This window comes from Corvus cornix, chromosome 1A, assembly GCF_000738735.6.
Source record: "Corvus cornix cornix isolate S_Up_H32 chromosome 1A, ASM73873v5, whole genome shotgun sequence".
Lineage (NCBI taxonomy): Eukaryota > Metazoa > Chordata > Aves > Passeriformes > Corvidae > Corvus > Corvus cornix.
The window spans coordinates 23,750,971-23,778,621 of NC_047057.1; the positions used below are offsets into that span (position 1 = coordinate 23,750,971).

The window sequence follows — 27,651 nt, forward strand, 5'->3', positions numbered from 1 at the left end:
GAACACATTCTGTAAACTAAGAACCATCCAGGGGAAGGTTCCTCGGGGAGGGGGTCTCACTCGAGCCTCTCATTGGGGAATCTTTGATAGATATGCTAATTAGTAAAACCTATAATGTTATACCAGGTCATTTGTGGGGGGGACATTTGGAAGGGTACATTTCGATGCATTTGACCTGGACGTAGTGTAGCTAAGGATCCTTAAAATAAATACCAAGGTAAAATCCCTTTTCCCCTTCTAACCGTGTATGCCTCTTGATTTTAAGACCAGGAAAAGGCATCAGAACCAGTGCAACATGGAAACAGAATCTGGCCCCTAAGCTTGGGAATTGGAAAAAAAAAATGTTGCTGAAACCTCAACAGAATATTAGAAGAAAACCTTCAGGTTCGAAAATCTAACATTCCATGACTCTTATTTTCCACGGCAGAGGAAGCTCCATGACACAAGTAGCACAAAAGCCTGAATGCCTTGCCAGAGAGTGCTCCCCTCAGCTGGCTTCACATTGGCCTGAGAATTGAAATAACTATTTATATAAAACGTAATTTATATGGTTTGTAGCACAGTATGACCTTTCCTCCGCACTTGTTTCCTAAGATTCTACATAAATGTAAAGTATGACAATCATTTGACCTACACTGCACCCTGCTGTAACCACATCACCAGAGGGAGACAAATAACACAGAACAGCTGTACCTCCTCTGCAACTTTCCATATTTCTTCATCATTCCACTGCCCATAAGGATCCAAATTCATCCGAAAAGTTCCAGAAAATATGAACACTTTCTGCAAGAAAAAAAGACATACAGACACAGGTAGATAGATAACATTGTATAAAACATTAGAAATTGTGAAGTATATAGAGAAAAGAATAAGCTTCTGCAATTACCAGATAGAGCTAACTGCAGGTTATTAATTTTTTTAAAAAATATTGTTCCAAAAAAGTGATTTTGAAAACCCTTATATATTAAGGTTTTGTCAATTATCTTAATAAAATCATAGCCAAAATTGTCTGAAAACCACCAAACCCCAAATTTCAGCAGTTTTCAGAATAAAACATTTCCTGTATTGTCATTTTGAAACAAATCTTTTAAAACTACTTTTGATTCTTGACTACGTGAAACATATTAAAACATTAAAAAAAAAAAATCAAACTAAAGTGTGTGTTTCCACAGTTTTGTTTAGAGAGAAAAAAACCCTATTGCTTATTTGTTAAAATTCAGGGACATTGTCCTCAGTTATTTTTCATCAATGGATTTCTTTTTCTAATAAATTGTAGCCAAATACACATCTCAGCATCATTCTGTCCCCTGGCATTTCACCATGTCCCAGTCCTATCTCAAAAGATGTTCTTTCCCTCTCTCACTGTCGCATGACTGAACTGTGACAGAGCACGACCTGGTTCATGACTGCAGCGGCAACAATCCACTCTGCTAGAGCTTTCCCTGCCGGACACCGCGGGCTGTGCTCGCTCCCTGCTCCCTCCTGCCTCGCCTGCCTTCCGCTTCAGGAGATGAGGAGGATGCACATTTCCGGGGACTGACAAGATGCCCTTCTCGATCTGAAGCTTACTACTCCATTCTGCTTTCCCCATCAGTTCAGACAAGCAGATTTAGGCGATCATACCTTAGATATACACATTTTGTAGCTCAAGAAGCAGTGACTCTGACAGAATTAAATATTTGTTTAATCTCTTTTTACATGGGGTGGGTGTGTCAGATTCTGATGGAAATTAGATTCTTCAAGGGACACTGAGGCTGCACAACATCTCTTAAGGAACCGTTTTTTTCTATGCTGTAAGGTACACCTGCTGTTTGTAATAGGGAGAACTTGCTCTCAAAGAATTTAAGTGCCTTGTTGAGAAATATTACCATTTGCTTGCTCTTTCCTTGTACACACACAACAAATACCAAGAGGAAAAATTTGAGACAATTATTCTCTTCTGTCTTTCTAAACAAAGTATTTATTTAGAGAAAATGTGTTGAAATGCCAGTGATTCACAGCCACGTAAGTTCCTGGAGTCTTGGTAGTCAAACACTACCAAAAGTGAAGGACTAGCTGTACCAGCAGAAAATAACTGAGAGAATACACTTAGCAAGTGCTTTCCCAGCCCTTGGCCTGTCTACCACAGTTTCCATCCTATCCAACCTGGGAACTTGGCATTCTTTCACCAGATTTCAAAGTGATTTATACACACACGTACATTAATAATTTAATTATGATTAATTAAAAGTGTAAACATTGCAGAGGAAAATAAATTAAATTAATTAATTTGTTTAAGATATGTATGCCATTGCCAACTTATTTGGTGTAAAAGAGAAGAAAATAACTAATTCAAGAAACCAGAGGAGAAAAGCAGCTGCAATGTGGTGCTGTGCACTCAGTGGGATGGATTTAAGTGCAATGATACCTTCAACACACTGACTGAGCTGCAGAACCACACACAGCTAAAAATTAATAATTGAAGTACTTTTTGTAGAGACAATGGGGAAAGAGTAGACTCTTTCCCTTATAATTGTTATTGTTAATAACAGTGAAAACTTCAGTGAAGTACAGCACAGTCCTTTTCCCATGCCCTGCACTGGTTAGGTGGTGTGAGTGGGGTGACATATTTACAGCAGGATTAGGTTCTTCCAAGTAATGGGTGCGGTGGAAACAATAATGCTGTGGAAACAGTGTCAGACGTGGGTTTGTTCACAGTGTGAGCCCCATACATTTAACTAATGGAATAGGTGTTTTCATCTCTCAGTCGTAAAGAATAGTTAACTGAACAAACCAGTTTTAAAGAAGATAGGGCTGAATAACATTCCTGCTGAAGTGCACCAGGCAGAGCAATAAAGGGTACAACTTTCTTTTGAAGCTGCTGCTATTTCTAATAACTGTGCTTTCAAGAAGCAGGTCACTAAAAGCAAGCTATTCCCAAAAGCAGGGTTGGTTTTTCATCCCCACAAAGTAAATATTTCATTGTCCTGAATTCTGGTACTTCTCTCTCCATTTCAACACCTCCTGCCCCCCAGCTCATTAGAAACCATATGGGGTTCACTTAAGTAAATACCATGTGAGTCACCTGGGCAGTTTAGAGTCTACTTGAAGAGAAGCAGAAACAAATCTCTCCACATTCTTAAAAACTAGAAGTCTAAAGTGAAACAAAAACACCCAAAAGTGAACATGAAGGACTTACATTTTTCATAAATATGGAAGAAGTAGAAATAAGGAGGGCATTGGATGGGTGAATGGATGGCTGGGTAGACTGGCAGCAAATCTGGAAATCAGCATTTCCTTCTCAGTCACTTGTTCAAACTCCCACAGGATGATAACGGGTGTGATTATACAACAAATAGTTTCTTAGACCTGATATCCACCCACAAGCAAAACATTTGGAAATATAAATATGGTTGTGTTTATGTTCTGACCACCCCAAATATTGCAAATCAACCCTTCTGAAGGGCATTAATCCCCCTTAGTGGCTACAGCCTCCTGGTGTGTGTGGCAATAAGCTTCCTAAGCAATTTATGTGTTACGTGGAGAATCAAGACCCTGGAGTACCTAAGAAAATGCTTACAGAAGAGTTCAGGATCAGCTGAAAGAGGCTGTGAGTGAGAGTAGGAGTGAGAGTATCCCAGCTGTGAGTAGCTACTGCTGTAACCTGTGTGCAGGTCCTCAGCAAGACCCACGGACCCTTCTTTCCACATGCCTCGGGGCCAAAGAACAAATGTAACATCAGCTGGAACCAGGCAGCAGCCCCACACACAGAGACGTTCCGAGTAACAGCAGCATGACCTTCATGTAGCCTCCTCTGCTTTGTCTGTGTTATAGCAGCAATATCAACATGAAACAAAACCAAGTTACTATGTGAGTGCTTTAGTACTAGGTGCAAAGTTAGAGGACTTGTTTTCAGAAGTGTCTTTTAGAGACTTTACATTGACATTGAAATATTTACAGACAAAAATAAGAGCACAGAAACAATAAAAACCTGAAAAGTTTTTGGGACCAGTTCTGTAACATTCTCCCTTGAAGACGCCAAAACATCTGCCTCCCACAGAGCTTACCAGTAAATATGAGTGCTGTGCTCATGGCAACACTGAACCCATGATGCAGAAAACAACCTATATACTGCCCGATATGAGCATGAGCATGTGGGGTTGTTAATTAATGTCCCCAGTTGCTCTGTGCACGGGTCTGATGCAGTGGAGCCTCCCCAGTATGGTGGTGCTGACTCATCCCAATGCCCTGCAGGCAGCCAGGCTCTGCAGGACCCTTCGTGGGAGCACCTTGGGAAGTGGCCCTGCTCGGCAGCTGCACCAGGCAGGAGTGTGCTGGCACACCACAAAGCAGCCATGACCTCCAAAAGTAAGCAGGTCTGAAGGGTATGAGAAATAGGGCTGGAGACAGACAGACGGACAGAGACAGACAGATAAAATGAACAGAATGTGATGGCTGCTGAAAAACTGGAACTACAAAGGTAAAAGTTGCAAAATTTCACTTCTTCAGTAAACAAAGGAGCAAAATAAATTTGATTTTTTTTTGTCAGCTGGCAGTCCTGCAAACTGTAGAAAACTTGTTCTCCATGTTAAGCTTGATTTTAACTCTATATGGAGTATTGTGAGATCCACTAGGATGCATGGAATAGCACTTAAAAACATCTGAAGTCATCCTCTTCCTTGCAGCTAACAGCACCTCATGAGTCTCAGGTTTCTCATCACTTATTTTAACTGGAAATCATCTGCAGGTCTCCTGTTCTCCATTCAAAGACAAATTTCTGAAGCCACGTTCTCAATCTGACTCCATTAAATACTGCAGGATGCAATCTGCACAAGGACTTGTGCAAGAAAGCCTTAGTGTGTTGAAAGCAAATGCATCTGGAAATCCTCACTCTGGAAATGTGGTGGGCAAACACCTGCAGAAGAATCATCAGAAAGGCCTGTCCAGGAAGAAGGGATAATGGGTGCAAAGGTACAGCCTGGTGTCAGTGGAGCAATTGTTTTGTAGAATGACAAACAGCCTGTAGCAGCAGTGTTAGGCAGGCTGTGCTTCAGCGGCACAGCCACGTGAGAAGCTACAGGAAGAAACTTTCTTGTGGGAGCTTCAGGAAATATATTTTATATGATTTAACCCTTTGCACCACTACAAGGCACTGACAGCCAGATTTGAGACACTGAAAGAAACAAGAGGTTTCTGCTTCTGCTCAGTGTGATCCCTGACCACCCTGCAGGTCATTCCAGCACAGCCTGCACGGAGTGGACAGCAGTGTCTTAGGATGCTGTGTGTGCTATGTGGTTGTGCATTAGTGAGGTTCCCACAGAGGAAAAGCACTTCTTTTCTACTAAATTGGGAAATTTAGGGTTAAGGAAGAGAAGGAGAGTGTTGGAAAGTTTTCAGGAGGAAGCATGCCTCAGGTAGAGCTCCATTCTCCTTTTGTTGGCAAAGCCTCTCCTGGAGACAGTGAATATCCAGGTGTTGCTGTAGGAGAGCCTCCCAGGAAAGGAAAGGACAATTTTTTTTTTCCATTCTGAAGCAGTAGGTGAATGGCAAAGAACAAAAGGCTCCCTTTGTTCTGCTGGGAAAGGCAGGGTGGCATATGCAATTTCTCTTTCCTGCTGGGAAAGTGCTGCTGAAAACTTCATTTTGTTCTGAATGTGGGAACTTTTGAGGCATAATGTGCAGTTCTTTGCCAAGGCTTTGGGACAAGTGCTGCGAGCTGAAGCATGCAAACAGGCTGGCAACTATCATGACCTCCCAGAGAATGGAGGGCTGGGATTATTTGGCATTGATCCATGTATCAGGGACTTGCAAACATGAACTAAATGTGTAAACTTAACAATGCACTAACAAGGCACCTCACTAGCAGAAGGGCAAGTTATACTGCTCATGTAAAAAAATGTCTCTTGCATTTTGCTGATGGCTGCATAGAGATGTTTTCTATACCATTAGTGACTATAGAGAGTACTCAGCTATGAGAACTATTCCTCATATTTTTCACAGGGACAATGAGACTACTTGTTACCAAGCATTCAGATTTCTTCTCAGTCCATGCAGTCCCAAGGACAGCTGGAGATGGAAAGCAGAAGCCCTGCTGGGCAACCACATCCCAAAGGGCAAAAGGCTGAGAGCAAAAGGATGCCTATTGGAGAGATAAGCAAGCCCCTTTCAATACAGAAATTTATACTTGGATGTACAGGAAAATTTTCCAGTGCAGACATAGCTTATACTGGTAAAAGCATCCTTCATCCTATACAGCCATGCTTGAGAGGACAGCTGTATAACATACCTGTCCTCCAAACTGAATACCAGCAGCTGCACAGCTGCCTTGATCTGAATGGGGGACATGTTTTCATACTTTCAAGCAACAATCACTCTGCAGAACTGAACCAGCTGTAATAAAGAAATAAAAGTTTAAAGGAATAGATAGATGTGAAAATGTTGAAGAGAGGATAGAAACGGTGACAAGAGGTCAGTTATCAAATGACAGCTTGCCAAGCAAGCCTCAGCTCAGCAGGCAGCGTGTGACCGGTAGAGCTCAGGTAAGAAATGAATCCAACCAGCGGGCTCAACACTGCTCTGTTCGGCTTGGTTTGTTGAGGGTGTAACGTGGCAGGGAAGAAAGGGTCTGTTCTGACAAGGTCGAAGTGCTAAAAAATTGCTGCCTCTAGGAAATTTCAGAGCATGAAATGCACAGAGAAAAGAGTTGTGCCTGCTTTGCATACCTACTCTAAATTTCAGTGTCTTTTAACAGTGACCAAAGCTTCAAAACTGACAGCATTTTTATGTTAAACTACTGGCTGTACCAGAGTCTCTTCAACTATTTTTAAGGGCCTCATGTAGTCAGTACAACAGCTTTATACTACACATACACTCACCAGCTTTCTAAGACAGTAACCACCTTTCTGAGATGGGAAACTATCTGGGAACAAACCAAATCTTCACAGAAAACATATGGAAACAGCTTTACTGTGGGGACAGGATGGGGGAAATAGCACAATTAGGGTTTGGCAGCTAATGGTTAAAAGGGGATGCTTCGTCACCTTGGTCAGTCCACTCCTAGTGGGTGTGTCAAGGAGGAGGTCATCCAGGGTGACAGATCAAACCATATTTTTCACTCTCTGGGGCTAGTAGCCACTCAAGGATGGATAAAGGCAGGACAGACTGCATGGCCCCTCACAGCGTGGCAGGCTGGTCTGCAACCGGTCTCCCACTGCCCCCTGATACTACAAGTGACTCATTGGTAGGACTGCCATCAAGTGTTACTTGAACCAGTCTGCCACAGTCACAGATTTCCAAAGGAATGAACAGTTATGGAAGAGATTGTGTATGTTTTGAAACTGAAGAACTATCCAATGTATAACTGTCAAAGAAGAGATGGTCAATATGTGTTACTCACATATCAGTGTTGTTGGTAAGGATAGACAACAAAAGTACAAAAGCATTAAAATTATGCAGTTCATTCCATCAATTTTCATTCCTACCCTTACAGTGAGCAATCACCTTTTAGTTCTACTGTATGCAGACAATAACATTCAGTATGCAGACAATAACATTCATTTTTCAGACAGATAATCCACAGCTGTAACTGATATAAGACACTGTTCAGTGGTGGGGACATTGGCAAGGGACTCAGAAGCCCTAGGTTTATGTGTTTGCCATCAGTCTGCCAGGGAAAACAGGTGATGTACAGTATCCACGTTAACCATAACATGTGATGTAGACCTTCAGAAAACAGTAGCTGAGAACACTGATTGTATTTTTTTCTTCAGGTGGCACTATCTTATCCTGTATCAAAATGCAAACTGTCTCAGAGAGGCAGGGAGAAGCAGGCTAGAAACACTTCTGTTCAAGCGTGCTGTACCTTCCCTTTTCTAGAAGAGTTCTTGTGGGAGTGGCAGAGAAACCCTAAAAATGCAAAGTTTGCTGTGAATCATTGCATCCTTCCACCCATCCATGCCACTCTACTTTTCACCAAATCTGTGTTTTGTTTCTCAGCATACAAGAACAAACATCTTAAAAGCAACTATGTACATATGGATACAGAACCAATGAAAATAAAGGCACAAAAATATACAATAATCTCATTACCTGAGGAATCACTCCAAATGCTTTTCTCCATTGTTGCACGCTGACCGTGTTCCAGGAGACTCCATCAATTTGGATATCCCCTTCCGTATTCAGCAGTCTTAAAAACGCAAAAAGTAAAGTGCTTTTTCCTGAACCTGTTCTTCCTAAAAGGCCCACCTGCAGTGGAAATCATACAATCAAACATTTAATACTCTTCACATACTAATCACAGACTAAGGCAAAAACCTTAGAGGTCACAGCAGTGAAGAACAGTCCAGATGGATCTCAATGGGATAGCAAATGCTATTGATTTGGAATGATAAAAGTCTACAGCAAGGTCTGAATCAAACACTGGGCAAACTCTTCTTTGTTTTGCTAGGATTAACTAGATGAAAAATCTGATAGCCTACCCCTAGCTGAAGGAAAGAAATTTGCTTATCTATTATTTTGCACCGATCAGCCCAGCTCTTTGTGCCTGTTCCCTTCACTTTGCTGTGAAGCCCCCGTCAGCAAAATCACATCCAGAAACCAAAAACTAAGTAGGGAGTGCATTTGGGTCACCCTAGTAAGCTACTCCACTTTCATATAATTGAAAATAAAGGCCCTAACTCTGATTAGTGGGGTAGCTTGGGGCAGAGGCAGTGGTTACAGCACACATCATGCCATTGGACACCCCTAAGCACCTGTGCAAGTCCTCAACCTGCCCAGTTGGTGCTAATTTTCTTTATCTCTAAGATGTGAAGAAACATAATAATATATATTTTGGGGGTTTTTTTAAGTTGTGAAAGGCATTTAAAGAATAATACAATCAGGCAGAGTCAACATGGGTTCACAAAGGGAAAGGGCTGTTTAACTACTTCCATATCCTTCTGTGTAAAGTCAACCACCTCGTGGATGAAGGGAAGGCAGTGGATGTAGTTTTCCTGGATTTTGGTAAAGCTTTTGATACTGTCCCTCACAGCATCCTTCTGGACAAGTTCTCCAGCTGTGGGATGAGCAGGTTCAGAGTGCATTGGGTGAAGACCTGGCTGAAGGCTTGTAGTGAATGGGGCTACATCTGGCTGTTGTTGGTCAATAGCAGTATTCCTCAGGGCTCAATCCTAGGGACAGTTCTCTTCCATACATTCATCAATGACCTGGATGCAGGAGTCAAATGCACCATTAGCAAAGCTGCTGATGATAGCAAACTGGGAAATGCTGTTGACTCCCTTGAGGACACGAGGCCTTGCAGAGGGATCTAGATAGTTTGGTGCATTGGTCAATGATTAATTGGATGCAATTTAACAAGTCCAAATGTCAGATTCTGCACCTGGGATGGAGCAATACCTGGCACAAATATAAACTGGGAGGGGAGGCTGGAGAGCAGCCCTGCAGAGAGGGATCTGGGGATGCTGGCTGACAGCAGGATAAACGTGAGTCAGCTCTGTGTGCCCGGGCAGCCAAGAGGGCAAACCCCATCCTGGGGTGATCAAACACAGCATCACCAGCTGGGCAAAAGAGGTGATTATCCCACTCTATTTAGCGTTGGAGCAGCCTCACTGGGAGTGCTGTGTGCAGTTCTGGGCTCTGCGGTTTAAGAAGGATGTGAAGGTGAGTGAATGCGTCCAGAGGAGGGCAACAAAGCTGGTGAAAGGGCTGAAAGGAACATCCTGTGAGAAGTGTTCAGGAACTTGGGCTTGTCTAGTTTGGAGAGGAGGCTGAGGTGCAACTGATCTGGGATCCAGTGGGAGGACATGTGGAAATGGTTCAAAGCTGAACCAGGGGAGGTTCAGACTGGACATTAGGAAGCATTTCTTTACTAAGATGGTGGTCAAACACTTGAACCGGCTTCCTAAAGAGGTGATTGATGCCCCAAGCCTTTCAGTCTTTAAAAGGCCCTTGATGATACTTTAACTTCTGGACAGTCATTAAGTGGTAAGGCAGTGGGACTAGATGATTATTCCATTCCATTCCATTCCATTCCATTCCATTCCAATTTCCATTCCATCCCTCAGCAGAGGACAGCTCGTCCATTTCCTGCTTGTTGTACTACCTATGAGATAGAGACAAATCCTCTCCAGTTTAAGGAGCACCTGAGTCCAGGGTTCATTATTGAACTTGAATCACAGCCCTCGAGAAAAAGATTTTTGTTTTTACTGCTCTACCCTCTCTCTGTACAGTACAAAAGTATCTTTTATTTTCCCTACTCCACTGCTTCAAGGGATTTTCCAGGAAGTAAATCCCCCAGCCTGCAGCAGCACCTGCATCTCCATGTTCCAGGAATCACAGGTGTCTCTCTTTCAAAGGCAGAGTGGTTTCAGCATGGTGGTACAGGAAGTCAGAGCTCTGGGTCCAAAATTTTGGTGCCCTCAAACTTAGTAGATGAAACAATCAGTTCATGTAAACCAAGACAAATCTACCAAACTTGGCAAAGATGGTGCTATCCAATTTAGGAGTGAAGATGTGCCTCATGTCAAGGCTAGGGAGCTGTCACTGAACCTGTTTTCTCATTTACCTGGGTCAGTTAAAATCTCCTCTTCGTCTGTATGGCTTCAGCTCAGGAAATCACAAGCCTTTCTTCCTATTCCACCAAGGATGGGCCTTTAGCATGAACTTGAAGCAAAGTGTTAAACTTCTACCTAAATGCTGTCCTGAAACCAAAGCTCTTTCTTAAACACAACCTCAAACACGCATGAAGATTAATCAGAGGTTTGTCAATCCTCTAAAGAATAGAGCTGTTTACGGTCTGTAATATAATAATTCAGGGTGGCGTAGAGCCCTCATGGAATGGGTGAGACGGCACCTCCACCCTCCGGCCACTGGAGCCAGCGGTGCATTACCCTTGGCATGGCAGCCAGTATTCTTTCGTGCCCTGCCCCGTTGGGTCACGCTGTCCCCAGCACCTGCACTCACCAGCAAGCTTCCCTCTCCACACCAGGAGAATTTCAGGCACAGGAGCACAACTTGGAAAACTGTTGCATATGTATTTTATCCCAAGTAATTTCTGTTCTTCAGTTACTTTAGAAGATACTTTGTTTTGCAACAATTTAATTTAGAAAACCTTGTCCGACTCAAAATCCTCTTTAGTCACTGAATAGGTTTGTGACAATTCTATACTTAAGCTTAACAGAAGAAAAAACACAACAAAACAGTGTCTTACCCTCTGCCCTGAACTTATTGAAAAGGAAATGTTTTCTAGTACAGCAGCTCCTCCTTCACCGTATTTTGCTGTAAGGTCTTTCACAATCATTTGGCCCCCAGATGGCCAGTGCTTCTCTTCCTTCACATGCTTGTTTTCAATTACAAGGGCATCTGAAAACTGATTATTCTTCTGTGGCTTAGTGCTTTTTGTCTCTTCTGTTGGCATGTCAATGAGTTTAAATATTCGTCCGACAGACCGCATCTACAAATCAAAACAAACACTATTCTAATTATAATTCATACTGAACTATCAAAACAAATGAAATAAAATTGTTCCTAATTCCTAGCCATAACAGTGAGTCTATTTTCTGTGTAAGCTACTGTCACGAGTAACCCAAACCATCACTGAATTCCATACCTATCTGTACCCAAAAACTGTTAATGTCTCTTTAGGACCCGGTGTGGCTGGAACTGGAATTACGGGGCAGTTGGGAGGTGCTGGTCCCTTGAAAAGGTCAGGGCAGCCGAGCCGAGTCCCTCTTGCGCCTGGCAGCGTTTCTGAAGGCGGAGGCTCCACTTTCGGTGGGTTTCTGGGCTTCCAACAGTAGCGGCTCAGAAAAACTGCATTTTGCAATTAGAAACTGCTTTCGGAGTGAACTCTGCAAACTCTATTGCCAGTGAAGCTCGAGCAGGTCCTGGGGGGCCGGGTCACCCCACATCTGCACCAACAGAGCAGTTTCCTCTCGACACACGCACAGTTCAGAGCACACCAGCACCAGCACTGGCAGAGTCCGGCCGGCAGCAGGCGTAGGCGGCAGTGCTGCTGACACCCCCACGCACTGGCACTTCTCACCTGCCACTAGAACAGCTCTGTAAGCTCCCCCCTTCCCAGGAGGGTTTTTTTTATGCGTCATTTTCCCCTTTGTCTCCTGGACTGCGTGGTCACCTGGAGGGTGCCATCTTGGGGGAGAGAGTTGGTGCCATTTTCCCTTTGTCTCTGTACACACACCCAGCAGGGGGGGCTGCCATCTTGGGAGGGGTGGTACCGTGACATTTTGGTGTCTCTTTGCTCCTGTGCGGTTCATGAGATTTAACAGTTTTGTAGCTAGTGATTATTTACTGTTATTATTTACTGCCCATTGCTGTTTCACTTGTTAGTAAACTCTTATTTTTTCACTTAAATCTACTCATTTGTTCCTTATTGGTGGAAAGAGATTGGTTGAAACGAAGGGGAGGTAACTCATTTTAGAGTGTCCATCTCTTTAAATGGTCTTAAACCACAACAGCTATACTATGATATAATCTTCAAAGGTACACTGCTTCTTGTATAGAGCTCTAGATTCCACTGCACTTACACTACTGACATTGGCCCAACATATGATTCCTCTTGCTTCCTTTTTAAATGGACATAATAGCTCTTTCTACCTTTAAATATCTATTTTGAAAAGTGATGACTTGTATTTATGAAAAGAAAGGATAATCATAAAAACAACATGGGTCACTTAAACTCTTTCCTTCAGGAAGGTATGGAGCTGACCAAAACCTGAAGTTCTCTGAACAATGACTGATCTCCAAAGATCAGCAGACTGCATGGAATTTGAAAAATGCAAAGCAGTAGCATTAAGTAAAGAGGAACAATCATCAGACAGTAACATTTGAGTATTTATGAGAAATTATAGTTTAAAAAAATTAGTAGTAAGTTCCATGATAATGAATTTTGTATCAGTAATTATATGTATTAGGTGAAATAATAAAGTCTTGTAGTTAATGAACTTCAGACAGAAGTTGCTAGTAGCAGTCTTGGTGAATTTTCAAAAGAATGTGGACTAGAAAGGATCCTCTTATCTTACTTGTATTAAATGGGTCAAGGATCAATAAATAAATATTCTCCTTCACTACAACTTCACTGCTCAGGTGGTCAGAAAACATATTTTTTACTTTATGGACAACTTTGCTGTTATAACTTTATTAATTTTAAATTCTGAAGAGCTCCTTTTACTATCTGCTTTCCCCATTCATCTATGGAGGGATACCTTAGATCTGGTCATCCTTTGTTCTCCAGGACTAAAGAAAATCCAGGTTTAAGCCTCTTTCCTAATATATGTTCTCCTTCTCCAAACAGCTCAGTTCAAATCAAGCTTTCCTGTCTGACCAGAATGTACACAGCATTTTGGGCGATGTTTCACAAGGACATTATACAAATGCCTTGGTACTTCCCTATCTATATTAGGAATAGCTGCATTAACACATCCTAGGATCATACACTATTATCTTCACAGTCTCATCTTACAGTCAATGTTTGACTGAGGGGTGGTCAGCCAAGCTTTTCTCCATTTCAGCCAAGATCCTCACTTAAAACTGAGGTTATTCTTAGCAGTCCCTAAATTCAAGCATTTGCACTTTTGTTACTGAAATCTATTTAATATCTGCCATTTGAGGTCACCTAATACATTTCAACTCCCAGGATCTTTATGCCAACACTGCCTTTCTGCCTTTGGCACATTTCTTCAACACACTTTTTTATTTTATTGAGAGCATTTAAAAAAGATTAAAATGAGCTCAGTCAGCAATCTAATCTTTGTTGAGTAGCCTCCCTACAGATTAATACTTAGAGCTTAATGCCATTTCCTTTCTGACCAACTCATTAACTAGTTTACAGGTCTTGTAATAATCCTTATATCCTTCATTTATATAATTCCTGAAACAGAGCCACAGTCAATGCTTTCCTGAAGGCAAATGAGATCTGTTACATTACTTTTGTCCGGAAAATAAATCATCAGACACATTTATGAGGGTAGTGTGATGCAACCTTAATGTCAGCAAACCTGACTCCAATCTACAAGCACCACATTTTCAATTAAGTCTTAAAAATAGTTTCTGAAGACTGCTGCTATCACACCAACAAACTGATGGTGGTATCAATGACTTCTCATTTCTCCTTCTCAACAAAAAATTGACAGTTGTTATTTTATCACATGCCACCACCATTGCCAGCTTGTTTTATATATTTGAAGTGGCCATTATCAGATTTCCAGCTTCTTGGCCAGTTCTTCCTGAACACTTGGAGGTGAGGTCTGCTCTACCTGGTATGGATGGCATTGTTCCAGTCTGGTTTCACATGTTTAAGTGAAATGTCCAACTGCAGAACCCAAACATCCCTAGCTGAAGACTCTGATCTTAGATAGATTGACTCACAGGTGGTCACAGGTGTGTGTCCCTCCACAAACTTTACAGGATATTTAGGGAGACCAGGTTCTAGCTGGTTTGGCATGTAATTCCCACCTCAGATATTATAAATCCCATTTCTACCTTCTGCTCCGCTTTCAAGCTCACAGATTAGACACTGCCTTTTTAGTGAAAAGTAAGATCAAGTATTTATCCAGATTATGAGCCTTACTCTGATTTTGTTAAGTTTCTCTTCTCTATCTACTTCTTGACCTCCAACACATAGCTTGTTTAGGTTAACATTAAAATCCATTCTGTAGAGGCTGTAATTTCTACCATACTGACAGAGAATGTTGTTCATGCTGGCAGTCCTGGAGTCTTCAAAATGTCCTATTTTTCTCCTGTTCAGGAAACAAGTTTCAGCTCCTTACTTGAAAAAGACGTGACTTCCGTTTACATTCAGGTACCTAAATTCCCCAGTCCAACTAATTAATTAATTAGATTCCTTGTTTTACAAAAACTTTTTCCTGTAAACAACATTTGATCTCTAATCTGTATTCTCAGAAATATGTCTCTATTTAGTGGTATCGTGGAAAACCCTCTGTAAATTTTTGTTTAACTGCTTTTATATTCCTTCTGCAAAGTGCTTCTACTTGACATGTTACGTAGGATTCCTTTTTGCTCTTCAATCCCGATTGAAACATTGTTAGGTAGATTTTCTATGTTGAAGCAAATACAAGGGACTTCTGGGATCATAGTTTACATCTCAGCATCTTGAAACCTAATTGTGACAGAAGTTTAAAAAAGCATGCTAACACACAAGCCTGTCAATTCTTATTTCCATCTCAACCACTGTGCAAGATGGAAAAGCATGGTCATCATCATGTTCACGTACATATGCCAGCTCATTTTGGTGATACAAACGGGAAGACCGTGGATCCAGCTGACAATTTTCTCCCTGACTGTCAATAGTAAATCCCACAATGAGCACCATGCAGTTATTTTAATAGGTGTTTGAGAGTACCTTTGTTTTCACAAAACTTAGCTTTATAGAAATATAGCCATTTTAGAAATGAAGGTCTTTCTTGACTTCGTCAAGAACTGTGAATGCTTGTACAGGCAGAGATTCCCCATAACTGCCCAAGAGATCATACCACTACGCACTGTCTAATGTCTGCTATGAAGCCAGCTGGATGAAGAGCCTTTCTACACAAAAGAAAATTTAATCCCAATGTCCTAGCTCTCATGACAGACTTATCAGTTATGTATGCAGATATTTTAGACAGTTTAATAATTTTAAAATCAATTCTGAATTCCTTGTTCTATAGCTTGAATTATGATTTAAATCTGGGCAGAATGTAGCATGTCAGTAACATTTTACAAAAATATCCATTCTTCCTTTCACAGGTAGAAATATTCTGTCATTCATAATGACAGGTATAGGATAGGTGACAGCAAGCTTCTTATCCATTATTCCCATCAGTACTGTGCCAGATATATTCATGTTCTTTAACTAGTACTTTTGAACATAGGAGTATATTTACTATTTTCATCCCTAAGTCTATAGCATAGTACACTATTTTTAGCCTTGCCTGATTGTATTTTACAGAGATTTTAATAGCACTGCAAATTCTTTAATTTATTCTAATTAATATCACTTAAACTCTTCTTAACTTTGAAGGAGAATCCATAACATAATTATATAACACATATTTCCAGAAGGTGGAAGAAGTAATTCTTTTACAAGTAAGCTAATACAGTTAATTTAATCAGGCTCTGTGTTATCTTCTCCTAAAAAGAGAACAGTGGCTCTCTTCAGACCAGACACACACAGTATTCAATGGCTGTGGTGCAAGACATCACCTCCTCACAAACACGCTGCCTGGAAAGCGCAGTGTGCAGCTGGGAGATCCTGTGGGAGATTGGTCCAATGGTTCATGTTGTACAAAACCCTGTGCATTAAGTCACTGCCAAAACTGGCTCTGTAGGCAGAACATATGGTTGTACCATGGTTTTACATCATCTGCTGTTACATTTTGGATGCACTTATAGGACGTATACTTCTCTTTGGAACTGAAAAAATGAACTACTTAGTTCACGTAAAACTTCTACTGACTTTTTTCTCATTTTCACACTGCTATGCAGGCAGGCAGAAAAGAAAATGGTCTAAAAAATTTCTCTTCATTCTGTTCCCTTCCAGAAGACCAACACCTCACTTTAAAGACTGCCATTCTGATGCAGATTTTACAGTCAAGTATTTACTCTACTTAAACTTTGGAAATTAACAGTTCTCAGGTTTCCTGCAAACAGTAGTAAAAAACCATATTAAGATCATGCCCTAGATTAAAAAATAAAAAGAAAACAATTGAACAGGTTAAAGGAGAAATAGTATGGGAATATAAAAGCATGAAAATCAGCTTTAAAAGCACCATTATTTTTCACAGTTGTATTTTTAAATTTGGTCCTTTTCTCTACCTTGCATTACTTCAACTCTTCAGCATCTCTGATGTACAAGGTTGGGCACTGTGAGGCTTAGCAAGTTTGGCTTTAATATCTCCTTGGCAGTTTCTTTTTATATCTCCTTATATAAGTAATCTTGGCAACAGTAAAATCATGGCATTTTCTCTTTCCCTGATAAAAGGAACTGTCCTTCACAGTTAAAGCACTGCTACTGCAGGATATACATCAGTGAAAGAGGAGGTTATAAAGCACTAAAATAGTCCACTGGGACTAGCTAATGCTTATCTGTGAAAGCAGCACTTACCGAAAAAATTCTGTTCTATTTGCTTATAAAGGAAAAAAAATTTCAAAATACTAGAAGACTGCCTAGAAGGATAAGAAAAAGACTGAAAACCAACTAAAGTGATATTAGCAGAAATTATCAAAGTGAAACAATAAATCTAGCCTAATTCTTGGCTTTAAATGAAACAGTCGATTGCTATCAGAGTGACCACATATGTTGGGGGGAGAGTGTGGGGGATTTTTGGGGGGGTGCTTGTTTGTTTGGTTGTTTGTTTTTAAATAAAGGCAGAGCAGACAAAGTATCAGGGCTGTAGAGAATGAAATGCCAAAACCAGTAAACCATTATGGGGTATTAAGAGACAATAGGGATTTTTAATTTAAAGCCAAATCTGTTCAACAAAAAATTGCTTCAAAGACAATATCTGTGTATGTAGAAATAAAACCTAACCTAGGAATTCAGATTTCTTCAATCTGTGTGCCAGTGTCATGGAAAGCTCAAGAAGGAGATTGTGTGGAATAAAATCAAATTTGCCACCTACCCATCTGTTTGGCCAGCAACTGTTTCAGGACATTTTTTCCTTTTTCATGTGATCTTGCTTCCCTGTTCCCCTGTCTTTCTGTTCTTTTGTTTGCATTTATTTCACTGATGTCCTGTACCTTGCATGTCTTGTAAAACAACTCAGTGGGAGCTTTATATTATGTACTAAGTTCAGCAGCTACTCCTTTGGACGTGGCTTTCAACCACTTGCAGAAAACTCCAGCTTATATGACAACCAAAGACTGCTACCTACAAATGGGCTATTCACTCAGGCATGCTTTTCTGCAGGCTTGTAAACACAGATATCACAGCTGCTCTAGGAAGGACAAGAGTGATGTCAACTAGAGCGGTGCATGTGTATCTGTAACTGGAGACATGTGGAGATGTGTCGATTCTAGTCAATCTGGTCCTGTGGGGAGGGAGCTTCAAACTACCTCTTGACAGAAAAATAAATAAATAGACTACTAAGTCAGGCAAGCCTTTGCAAAACATCTTTAGCCAAGTAATTGTAAAATACTTTGAAGAGGGAAGTGCTAAATGCAGAGACTACAGAGTAGGAAATAAAACATCTGTACCACCCAGTGAAGCAGTTTTATTATCTTGACACCATTCAGCTATTTTTATCTGCTTGTGCACAGGAGCAGCTTTTGAATGTGAAGAAAACCATCCTGCCAGCAATATCTATTATTTTCTCATCTGGGATACCTAAAAATTCATGTCAAGAGGGTGGGCAGTTATCCACTGCTAAAATATATCCAGAGGATCCACCTATAAAATGATGGACCTTAGAAGGCTGTAAGTAACATAACATAACATAACATAACATAACCAGTGTTCCAGTACAGTTCTTTGTCTTAATACAGAGCAAAGTACTCAGAAATGTCTAGAGCAACTTGAGATTTCCTTTTCAAGGGAAAGGGAGTTACTTTCTTATTGCTACTAATAGGTGACATTTTAACATGACTGTACTTTTAAAAAGGGGAAGTTCTTCTTTATTAAAACACTCTTGTGTCCAGCACCCTCGGAATCCTACAGTAAGGCTTCCTGTTGCTCTTGTGAAACACCTTCAGTTTGTATTAAGCTATGTAATATGCACACATGATTTGTATACAGATTGTTAGAGTGATCACATTCTGCCTTACAGGAGATGGCGTTTACAAATGAGAGCCGAGTGAATGAATATTGTTGTTGCTGTTGTGGTTTTTGGGGGGCTGACCTATGTGAGAGCAGCTTTTCAGAGAAGGAGTCTTGGTGGATGACAAATTGACTATGAGCTGGCAGTGTGCCTTTGTGGTCAGGAGGGCCAGTGGTAGCCTGGGGTGCATAGGGAAGAGTATGGCCACCAAGTGGTCCTGCCCCTCTACTCGGCCCTAGTGAGGCGACGTCTGGAGTGCTGTATTCAGTTCTGGGCTCCTCAGTACAAGAAACACAAAGAGCTGCTGGAGAGGGTCCAATTGAGGGCCACAAAGATCATTTGGGGTCTGGGGCATTTCTTTTATGAGGAGAGACTGCAGCAGCTGGGCCTGTTTAGTCTAGAGAGCACTGAGAAGGGATCACATTAACGCATATAAATATCTCAAAGGCAGGTGTCAGTCGGACGGTGGCTGGCTCTTTGCAGTGGTGCACAGTGACACGACAAGGAGCAGTGACCATAAACTAAAACACAAGAAGTTTCACCTCAACATAAGGAAGAACTTCTTTACCTTGAGGATGACAGAGCACTGGACCAGATTGCCCAGGGAGGTCGTGGAATCTCCCTCTCTGGAGATATTCAATCCCCAGCTGTGGGGAGTTCCTGCATCACCTGCTCTAGGTGACCCTGACTTGCCAGGGGGGTTGGACAAGAGGATCTCCACAGGTCCCTCCCAACCCTAAAAATTCTGTATTTACCAACATCACATTTTACTTCATTATTAGTCACGTAACTACTGTTCAGCAGGTCTTGTAGTTACAGCAATGAAGCCTTTCACAAAGTGCTTGCCCTTCAAGACAGGCCGTTCTAACAAAGCAAGGAAAGAGCTAGCATAAAACATTTGGTGGATAGGAAACACTGCTGAATGGCCATCAGCTTTCTCGACTATCAGCAGGCACATGTGCAAACAAGGGGTTAGATGCTGTAAGTGGTTAATTCCCAGTTTTGAGGCTCTTAATGATTTTTCTCAGGATGAATCTAGTTGAATCATTTATTTGAAAAAAAATTAATTTTGGACTTGCAAATTGTCACCATCTGCCCCAATTATACATTTTTAATATGACAATTCATTTCAACTAATCAGGATTTAATGGACTCTAAGATCTGCTGTAATATTTTTGTTTTCCAATACTGAAATGGTTGGCTTGAGAAGCTAATTTAGGGTTCAGAGTGGGTAAGACTGGATGTGGGAGATTTTTTTCCCCAGATTTTTTTTTTTGTTTATAAGAATATGGTATTTTGTTACATAAATTCTGTCTAAAATAAATCCTAGAATGAATGAAGTTGAAAGAGATAAGTAACTATTACATTTTAAAATAAAATCTAAAATTTTCATACATTTAACTTAACGTATGATGAAAACTGTAAGAACAAACATATTCTTTTATAAGTTTCCTGTCTGCTTCTCACACCTCAACAAATTGGCAATGAGAGGCTAACCTTGTGAAATACTCTGTTTTAAACCAAATCCTACCTATTAGAATTACATACAACTACAAAGTCTTATGTCAGAGGGCATTTTACATAAAACCAGAAGAAGATTCCTAGGGAAGTCAAGGACAGATTTTTAAATCACTATTGAGAATGGGTGAAAGGAACTCAAAAACATCCATCATGATCTGCTATGCAAAGCTGCTAAGTAGACCAAGGAAGCTATATTATATATATAAATACAGGAAATATAATCATAACAAAACAGCCCAAGCCTTTTTGAGGTCTTCCTATCACTGCTACATCTGCAATCTGAATCCTCAAATGCAAGTATTTGCTGTTGCCTATTCCAGACCAGGAAAACTTCATGGAAGAACTCAGTTTGTGCTGTCCCAAAGCCAGTAGTTTGCTATCAAACATATGAGGGAAACTTTTCTGACACATCTGCGTGATATTCAGCTCTGAAGATAATTCACTGCACAACCATAATCAACAAAAAAAGGCAATTCCTCCAAAGAAAGCACAGCATGGTACATTTTATGCTTACCAAACTATCAACATCTATGCTTGAGTTTACTGCCCACTGCAAGGTTCCCATGATGTTCATAGCTAAAGTAAGAATAATTCCAGCTGTACCTGGTCCATCACCTGTGGAGAGAAAAACGCATTCAATTACTATGCAAATAAAAAGCCATTAGAAATCAGAAAATTAGCATGTATATCTTAAAATGCATATTCATACTCTCTCCTCTTTTATTTCATGGAGAAAACATGGATTTGTTAATCATAAAAAGGACTAAGAGATAAATCACAGTTAAACACCTGGCTTTGGCACTGAATTCACTAGAAACCCTAATCTGCTTTGGCAGAAGAAAAAATTAAATCTTGGTACTTAAGCTGTAAACAGAATCACATCTCTGCAATCTTGATTTGACTTTCCTTTTTCTAACACATATGAATCTGTGAAATTACTCTTATGTAATTAAAACACCACACACAGCTAACAACTTTAAAATTCAAAATGGCTTACATTTTCATTTCTTGGACAAAAAGAGGACGTTCTCCTTAGTGTTGCACAAAGATGCAGATGTATATTCTTTAGCTTTAATTGTACGCTCTAACAAGCATGGGATTTTCCAGGGATTTTCCTTTATGACTTCATACAATACAACATAAGCATTTAATCTACCACACTGTCGATTTTCAACCTCACTACATGTTAAATGGAATTGAGAATTTAAGCCAAATGGCTTTCTATGATTTCTCCATTCTTTATATAGTTTTCTTCAACAAACCTCCTCCTGTTTTGCTTATAGACATCTTTTTATCTAAGTAATTATAAAAGTAAGCAATAAAAGCAAAGTATTCCTCATGAAAGCTGATAAATTAAGAAAAGGAATTTAGTGCTGCTCCAAGGGCCTGTTATTTATAACAGTAAAGGTTACAATGGTGGCAAGATGACAAATTGTAATATTTTTTAAAGTGTTTCTAACTCCTTTTCTCAGGTAATACATCCAGGAAGACTAACACAAGAAAGGGTTTTCCTAAAAACCCCAAACTAAGGACACAAAGTGCAAAATGAGAAGGACAGCAGGGAACATTGTTTCCTATGAATGGTAGGGGAACTAGAAGTCTCCTTAGTAACAGAAGTACTGCAAGTGCCTATTTTCATACAGAAGTATTTGTGTGGCTGATTTTTTTTTTTTAAATGTAATGAAAGCTAGAGCTCCTTATACATAAATAGAGGATAGCATTTCATAAACTGTACAATATTTGATAAATTGCAAGCTCTTATACAACTCCTTTTCAACACTGAAGTAGAGCTGAAAGAAATTTGAATATCGTTAGATTTAAAAACCTCCTCCATAAAATCATCAAACTCTTGTTCATCAGTGACCATAGTACTGAAACTGCAAACAGATCCTGCACACAAAGTCCAGCATAAAACTTGGAGACATAGAATGATGCCCAAACATAACAAAAGCATAGTGAATAAAAAACTGTATTTGAAGTAATCTCTATCTGAGTTTTTCCACAGAAATGAACTATTAACATTCTGGGGACATCATACTCCTATTTTTTGCTTGTTTGAGGCTGGCTACACCTCATGGGCACCACTTCAAATACAAGTAAGATATTGCATGATTCTCATTCATATACTGTGTTTACTAGGAGTGGTGAGTCATTTTTCAGGGGATTTTGAATAGAATTTGCAAAACTTCACATAGAAAAATACATCAGTGGGTTGTGAATTAAAGAATGGATGACAATTTCTTCTGGTGTGGGCTTTAAAAGATTATTAAAACTTTTCATGTCTTAGCCATTTTCAAGTGAGAGGAACATTAACTTCTATTTATTAAAAACCTTTGAGCTATACAGGTGTGATCAACATCCAAGCTTCTCAGAACAGTAATGTGGTTTCAAACACGAGATAATTTTACAGCAATTACAATCAAGAAAATGAAAGTTTTGTCCCTTCAGTTATTATTCTCAGATTAATCCCTTTAATGAGTCCTCTACAATATCAGCCTGCAGGTAATAATGGTGCTATTTCTATTTTAATTAAATTGTGTTTACTACTATGACATACTTAAATCAATGCATGCTAAATTTTGCAACCATTTATTTCTCTCAGAATTTCCTAAAGCTGAGCTGTTAAAAAGAAGCAGCAGACTTCCATTTCAGTTTTCGGGTAAAGTTACCATACCTGTAGTTATGATAGAGATAAATGCCACGGCAACAAAAAAGACAACAAAGATAATTTCTATCCTCATCTGGAACCAGCGCAGTGTTGACAGGTAGAGGAACCAGTTTGCCGTGTGTAGGTTCAGAGCTTTGTGAAATAAGGTCTCAAAATACGGCTGCCGCCCAAAAGCTCTCAGTGTCCACAGCCCTTTTAAGCTTGTAACAAGATGGGTGAAAATTGGACTCCGAGCTGCAAAGTGTTTAAATTAGAACAACATAAACATGCATAAGCAAATACCTCTGATATAATGCAAACACCCACCCCATGCTCTACTGTAACATCAGTGTGTAATTTACATACGTTGTCAAAGTACATGACTGGAGTAATCCTAACTAAGGATATACAACAAAAGTCTTTCCAAGAATGGGTTGAAATTACATTCAGTTTATTGACAGGAAGGATGACAATAATTCTTCATAGTTAGCACATAACTAATTGTCTCATATCTACTTGGGGAAGCTCTTGGCCTTCTGTAAGATGCCACAGAAAAGAAAGGCTGCTCCTCCCCAGACAAAATTAATTCCTGCAATTTTGATAACTCCATCATATGAAGCTTTTTTAGTACAGGCAGAGTACTTTAATGCTCCAGATTCAACTGCACTGACATGGTAATTTTAAGCAGATCTTGCATTACATAAAAAGTGGTGAGCCAATGCTGGATCCCTGCGAACATCAAAGAAATTTAAATTTAGATTTGAGGTGCTCTAGAATTACACTTAAGGGAAGAGAATCACCACTGTTTAAGACTTAGGACTGATTTGCTGAGGATCTGCAAAGCCAGGCAACAGTGCATGGTCTGCAAATTCATACTTCTAAATGAGGTTTTCAATTTTATTTGGAACATTTTCGTCTCTTAATGGGGGAAGAGGAAGGAAATTTATCAAATAACTTATTCAGAAATAAGAGATCTTTGTGATCAAGATATATCCATTGAAAATTTTTCTAACGAAGAAACAAATTCAAAGGGTACATACCAAGTCTGACCACAATTTTGCAAGTTACATTTACTCTCAAGAAAACTGTATGTCAGGACTCTATTTGTTTTCAGCTGCAGTGGTGATAAAGACCATCTTTAAAAAGGCCTTTTTTATTCCTCTTTGGCAGCAGAGCACTCAGTATTGGCTGGATCAGTAACAGCCCTGGCTTTAAGGAGATACGAGTTCTGCTCCCAAAGACAATGTCATCTTGCAGAAGAGGCAAAAAAGAGGAGAAAGGGTGAATCACTTCTCAACTGATTTGTTGTGGATTTAAAAGTCTACCAATTTTGCTGCTCCTACCTTCAGATTCCAGTTGTTTCAGCTGCTGAGAAGTGTGGAGGAAGTATGCCCTTAACAGAATAAAGGCTGCTATCACAGGCACTGATGCCAGGAAGATGTAGGGCTCTAATATTGAGACTACTGTTATAGCGCCAATCACAATCAGTATTAACTGTAGAATGAAAGAAAAATACTATTGATATAGTAAACTTGTAATTTTATAGACTAGAGATTGGTGGTGAATCTCCTTTCTATGGCAGCTATGTACTGTTTCAACAAACATAAAGCGCTAACCTAAGAAGATTTGCAGCTGAGAACAAACCTCCATGAAAAGATCATGAATAACTTCGACCAGATCCATAATCTGTTGCAATAAGCTGCCATATATTTCTAAAAGATGGAAGAAGTGTTTTCTGTAGTACAATTGGTATTGCAGGCTTCTAAAATATGAAGCCACACAAAAACAATAGCAGCTAGGCACTCACTCTCCACTTAACAATTTTAAGAATGACACTTGCAATATCTGCAGCCACCTGTCTTGTCTGGACTAGGTGTGCAAGACTGTCAGGAGCTGAGTGACATTCTCCTGCAGATTCTGGGCAAAGCAGTCTTGCTGAAGATCAGAAAAAGTGGGAAGTTGTACTGCTTTGCTTGCTCAAGGGACTGTAACCCATATATGAAACTAGCACTACTGCTTGTCCTGATCAGAAGACAGGAAATAAATTGTAAGAGAACCTGTGGTATGACAAATTAGCAGTTTCAGGAGAAATAAAAAGGTGTTTAAAGATGTCAGAAGACTCAAAAGGAACAAAATTGTTTCAGAGTTAATCTATTTTAACCTACCAGAGACTACTACCATTTTAAGACCTCATCCTCAGTAGCTCCAGACAGATTTAGCTAATCTGGTCTTGATCTTTACTCTAGAAGAGACTTAAGCACCTAGACTGTTTTTGTCTCATATCTAAATCTAACAAAAACCAAGTATATCAGTGTACATAGAATAGCAAAGTTCTGATTTGTATCAGGGTGTTACTTTTAACACTAAACAACTACTTCAAGCTACAAACTTACCAGCATAAACCAACTGCAAATGGACAATTTTTTGGACAAAATTATGAACGTTGCATTGAAACATCACTGCAAATGACCAGTCAGCAAAGAAACAGATGGAAAGCAAAACTAATTTCACATTAGAAAAAAGCACGCAGGGGGTGCTTATGCTACTACATCCACATAAACTCAAGGAAGGATTTAAGTTCCCAGTATTCAAAGTTAGAGGTCTTTCATGAACAGGTAAGCACATTCTAAGTTTTCTACCATTTTTTTTCATCAGAAACCTGAGCAATGCAATAGCAGCATCACATTTTATGAAAAAAAATTACATTACAGCTGAACTAGCTAAAAGAGGAATGGCTTTGAACTGAAAGAGAGCAGGTTTAGATTAGATACTAGGAAGAAATTCTTTACAGTGAGGGTAGTGAGGCATTGGAACAGGTTGCCCGGAGAAGTTGCGGATGAGCCATTTCTGGAAGTGTTCAAGGCCAGGTTGAAAAGGGCTCTGAGGAACTTGATCTAGTGGAAAGTGTCCTTTCCTGTGCAGGGGGATTGAAACTAGATGATCTTTAATGTCCCTTCCAGCCCAAACAATTTTATGATTCTATGATTTCTTTCACTGTTTTCCTCATTTCTCTTAAAGGAATGGTGATACGTGTCGGTTATGCTTGTGCAGGCTGTTTAGCACTGGTCTGTAGCAATGCAAAAATGGATTTGTGTTTACTCATTACTTCAAACTGCAGAAATTAGTAACACTTGTATCTCTCTCTAATTGTTAAGAAGCAAATGAGCTATTCAACTGACATTGAGCCAAGTTATACAGCTCTCACATTACTTGAGATTACAGTCACTCAGTGACTGTTATAATTCCCGTTTCTGTCATTTACTCAAATTTTGTGAAGGTCACCATGATGCCATGTTGTTCTAACTGCTGGTCCCACAGTTATTTCACTAAAGTTGAATATGAAACTCCATGTTAACTCATAAACTCCAGAGTCTAAAGTCAGATGATGAGACTTTCTCAAAACAGGCAGAAACAAAAATCTAAACCACAAGCCAGCTGTATTGGCATATAGTTGAGGAATGGCAGCAGCGGGCTCATGCAGCCCAGTTCAGAGCCACAGTGCTGTGCTGCAGTGCCCCAGATGCTGAACTTTCAGCCCTGGGAGAGAGGCCAGACGGGGAGACATATTCCGCTGTTTCCCAGTTTGGAAAATGCGGGTGGTAGTAGACAGAGCAACTCAGCAAGCATTCAGGGTGGCAATGACTGCAACAGCCAATTTGATTAACCAACAGGAGTTGATTATTTAGGGAAAACCAGTCATGATCACAGGCATAAATGTTCAGTGAGTTCACTAAGAATTTTTGAGTGTGACCATATTAAACCTTAGGGGCAAGCAGTATGTGCCAGCAGCATCTCACATGAAGGATCTCCAAGAAACGAGGACTGGTTGATAGAACTGGGTTTAGCCTTAAGAGAGGGCTTTGTATAACTATCTACTGGTATTTATTATCTTTATATAAAATATACATGTTTCTGTATATGCAGTTTTTTATGATTTACATAATTAAAAATATATTCTGTTTATATAGACACCACTAGGTATTTCTTGTGGACCATATGTGCTTGAGACAAATTCTTTTCAATGGCACACACTGGGAAGATAAGAGGCAATGGGCACAAGCTGAAATGCACAAAATTCCATTTAAACATAAGAAAAAGCACTTTTATCATGGGAATGGTCAAACACTGGAACACGTTACTCAGAGAACTTGGAAATAAGCAAAATCCAGGTTGGCCTTGGGCAACCTACTTCAGCTGAACCTGCTTTGAACAGATGGGTTGGAGAGGTTCCACATCCTAGGTCCCCAGGTCCCTTCCACATTCTGTGACCCTTCAACAACCAGCAGAAGGAAGAAGTCCTATCTATAATTTTACTGTCTCTTCCAGAGGAATCTGACTTTGTTCATTAGCAGAGTCCATGGAAGTCTGAATCTATGGAGGACCAGAAAGAATTTATTGTGAAGGAATGACTGTTAAAATTATTCAAGCCAGTGGGTAGGTTCAATGATCTTCAGAAGAAGAACCTGGAAAGACAGGGCAGCTTATCACGCATGTCTAGAAGCCTCTGCAGCTGAGACTGAGGAGAGAAATGTGAACCTATGGGACAATAGGGCATAGCTAAACCTCTGAAAGGCATCAGAACAGAAAAGCCAAATATTGGGATTTTCCTTATTCTTGAAAACATGAAAAACTAGTCAATTTCTTGTAGAAAGTTTGAAATGTAGAGACAGACAAACTCACATACTTGTGGAACAACATCCCCATGCTAGATCCAAAATATCAGAAACAAAATCATCA

General features: G+C 40.0%; 1 protein-coding gene across 1 annotated transcript in view; it reads right to left on the reverse strand.

Moving 5' to 3' along the window:
* CFTR (CF transmembrane conductance regulator) overlaps positions 1-27,651 on the reverse strand; it is a 59,998-nt gene that overhangs the window by 5,721 nt on the left and 26,626 nt on the right. Inside the window, exons 10-15 of the mRNA XM_039570532.1 lie at positions 24,258-24,408; positions 22,942-23,169; positions 20,782-20,882; positions 11,186-11,428; positions 8,068-8,223; positions 694-783 (exon numbers count right to left, since the gene is read on the reverse strand). Of these exons, the coding sequence (XP_039426466.1) occupies positions 694-783; positions 8,068-8,223; positions 11,186-11,428; positions 20,782-20,882; positions 22,942-23,169; positions 24,258-24,408 (969 nt within the window). The remainder of the gene's footprint in view (positions 1-693; positions 784-8,067; positions 8,224-11,185; positions 11,429-20,781; positions 20,883-22,941; positions 23,170-24,257; positions 24,409-27,651) is intronic.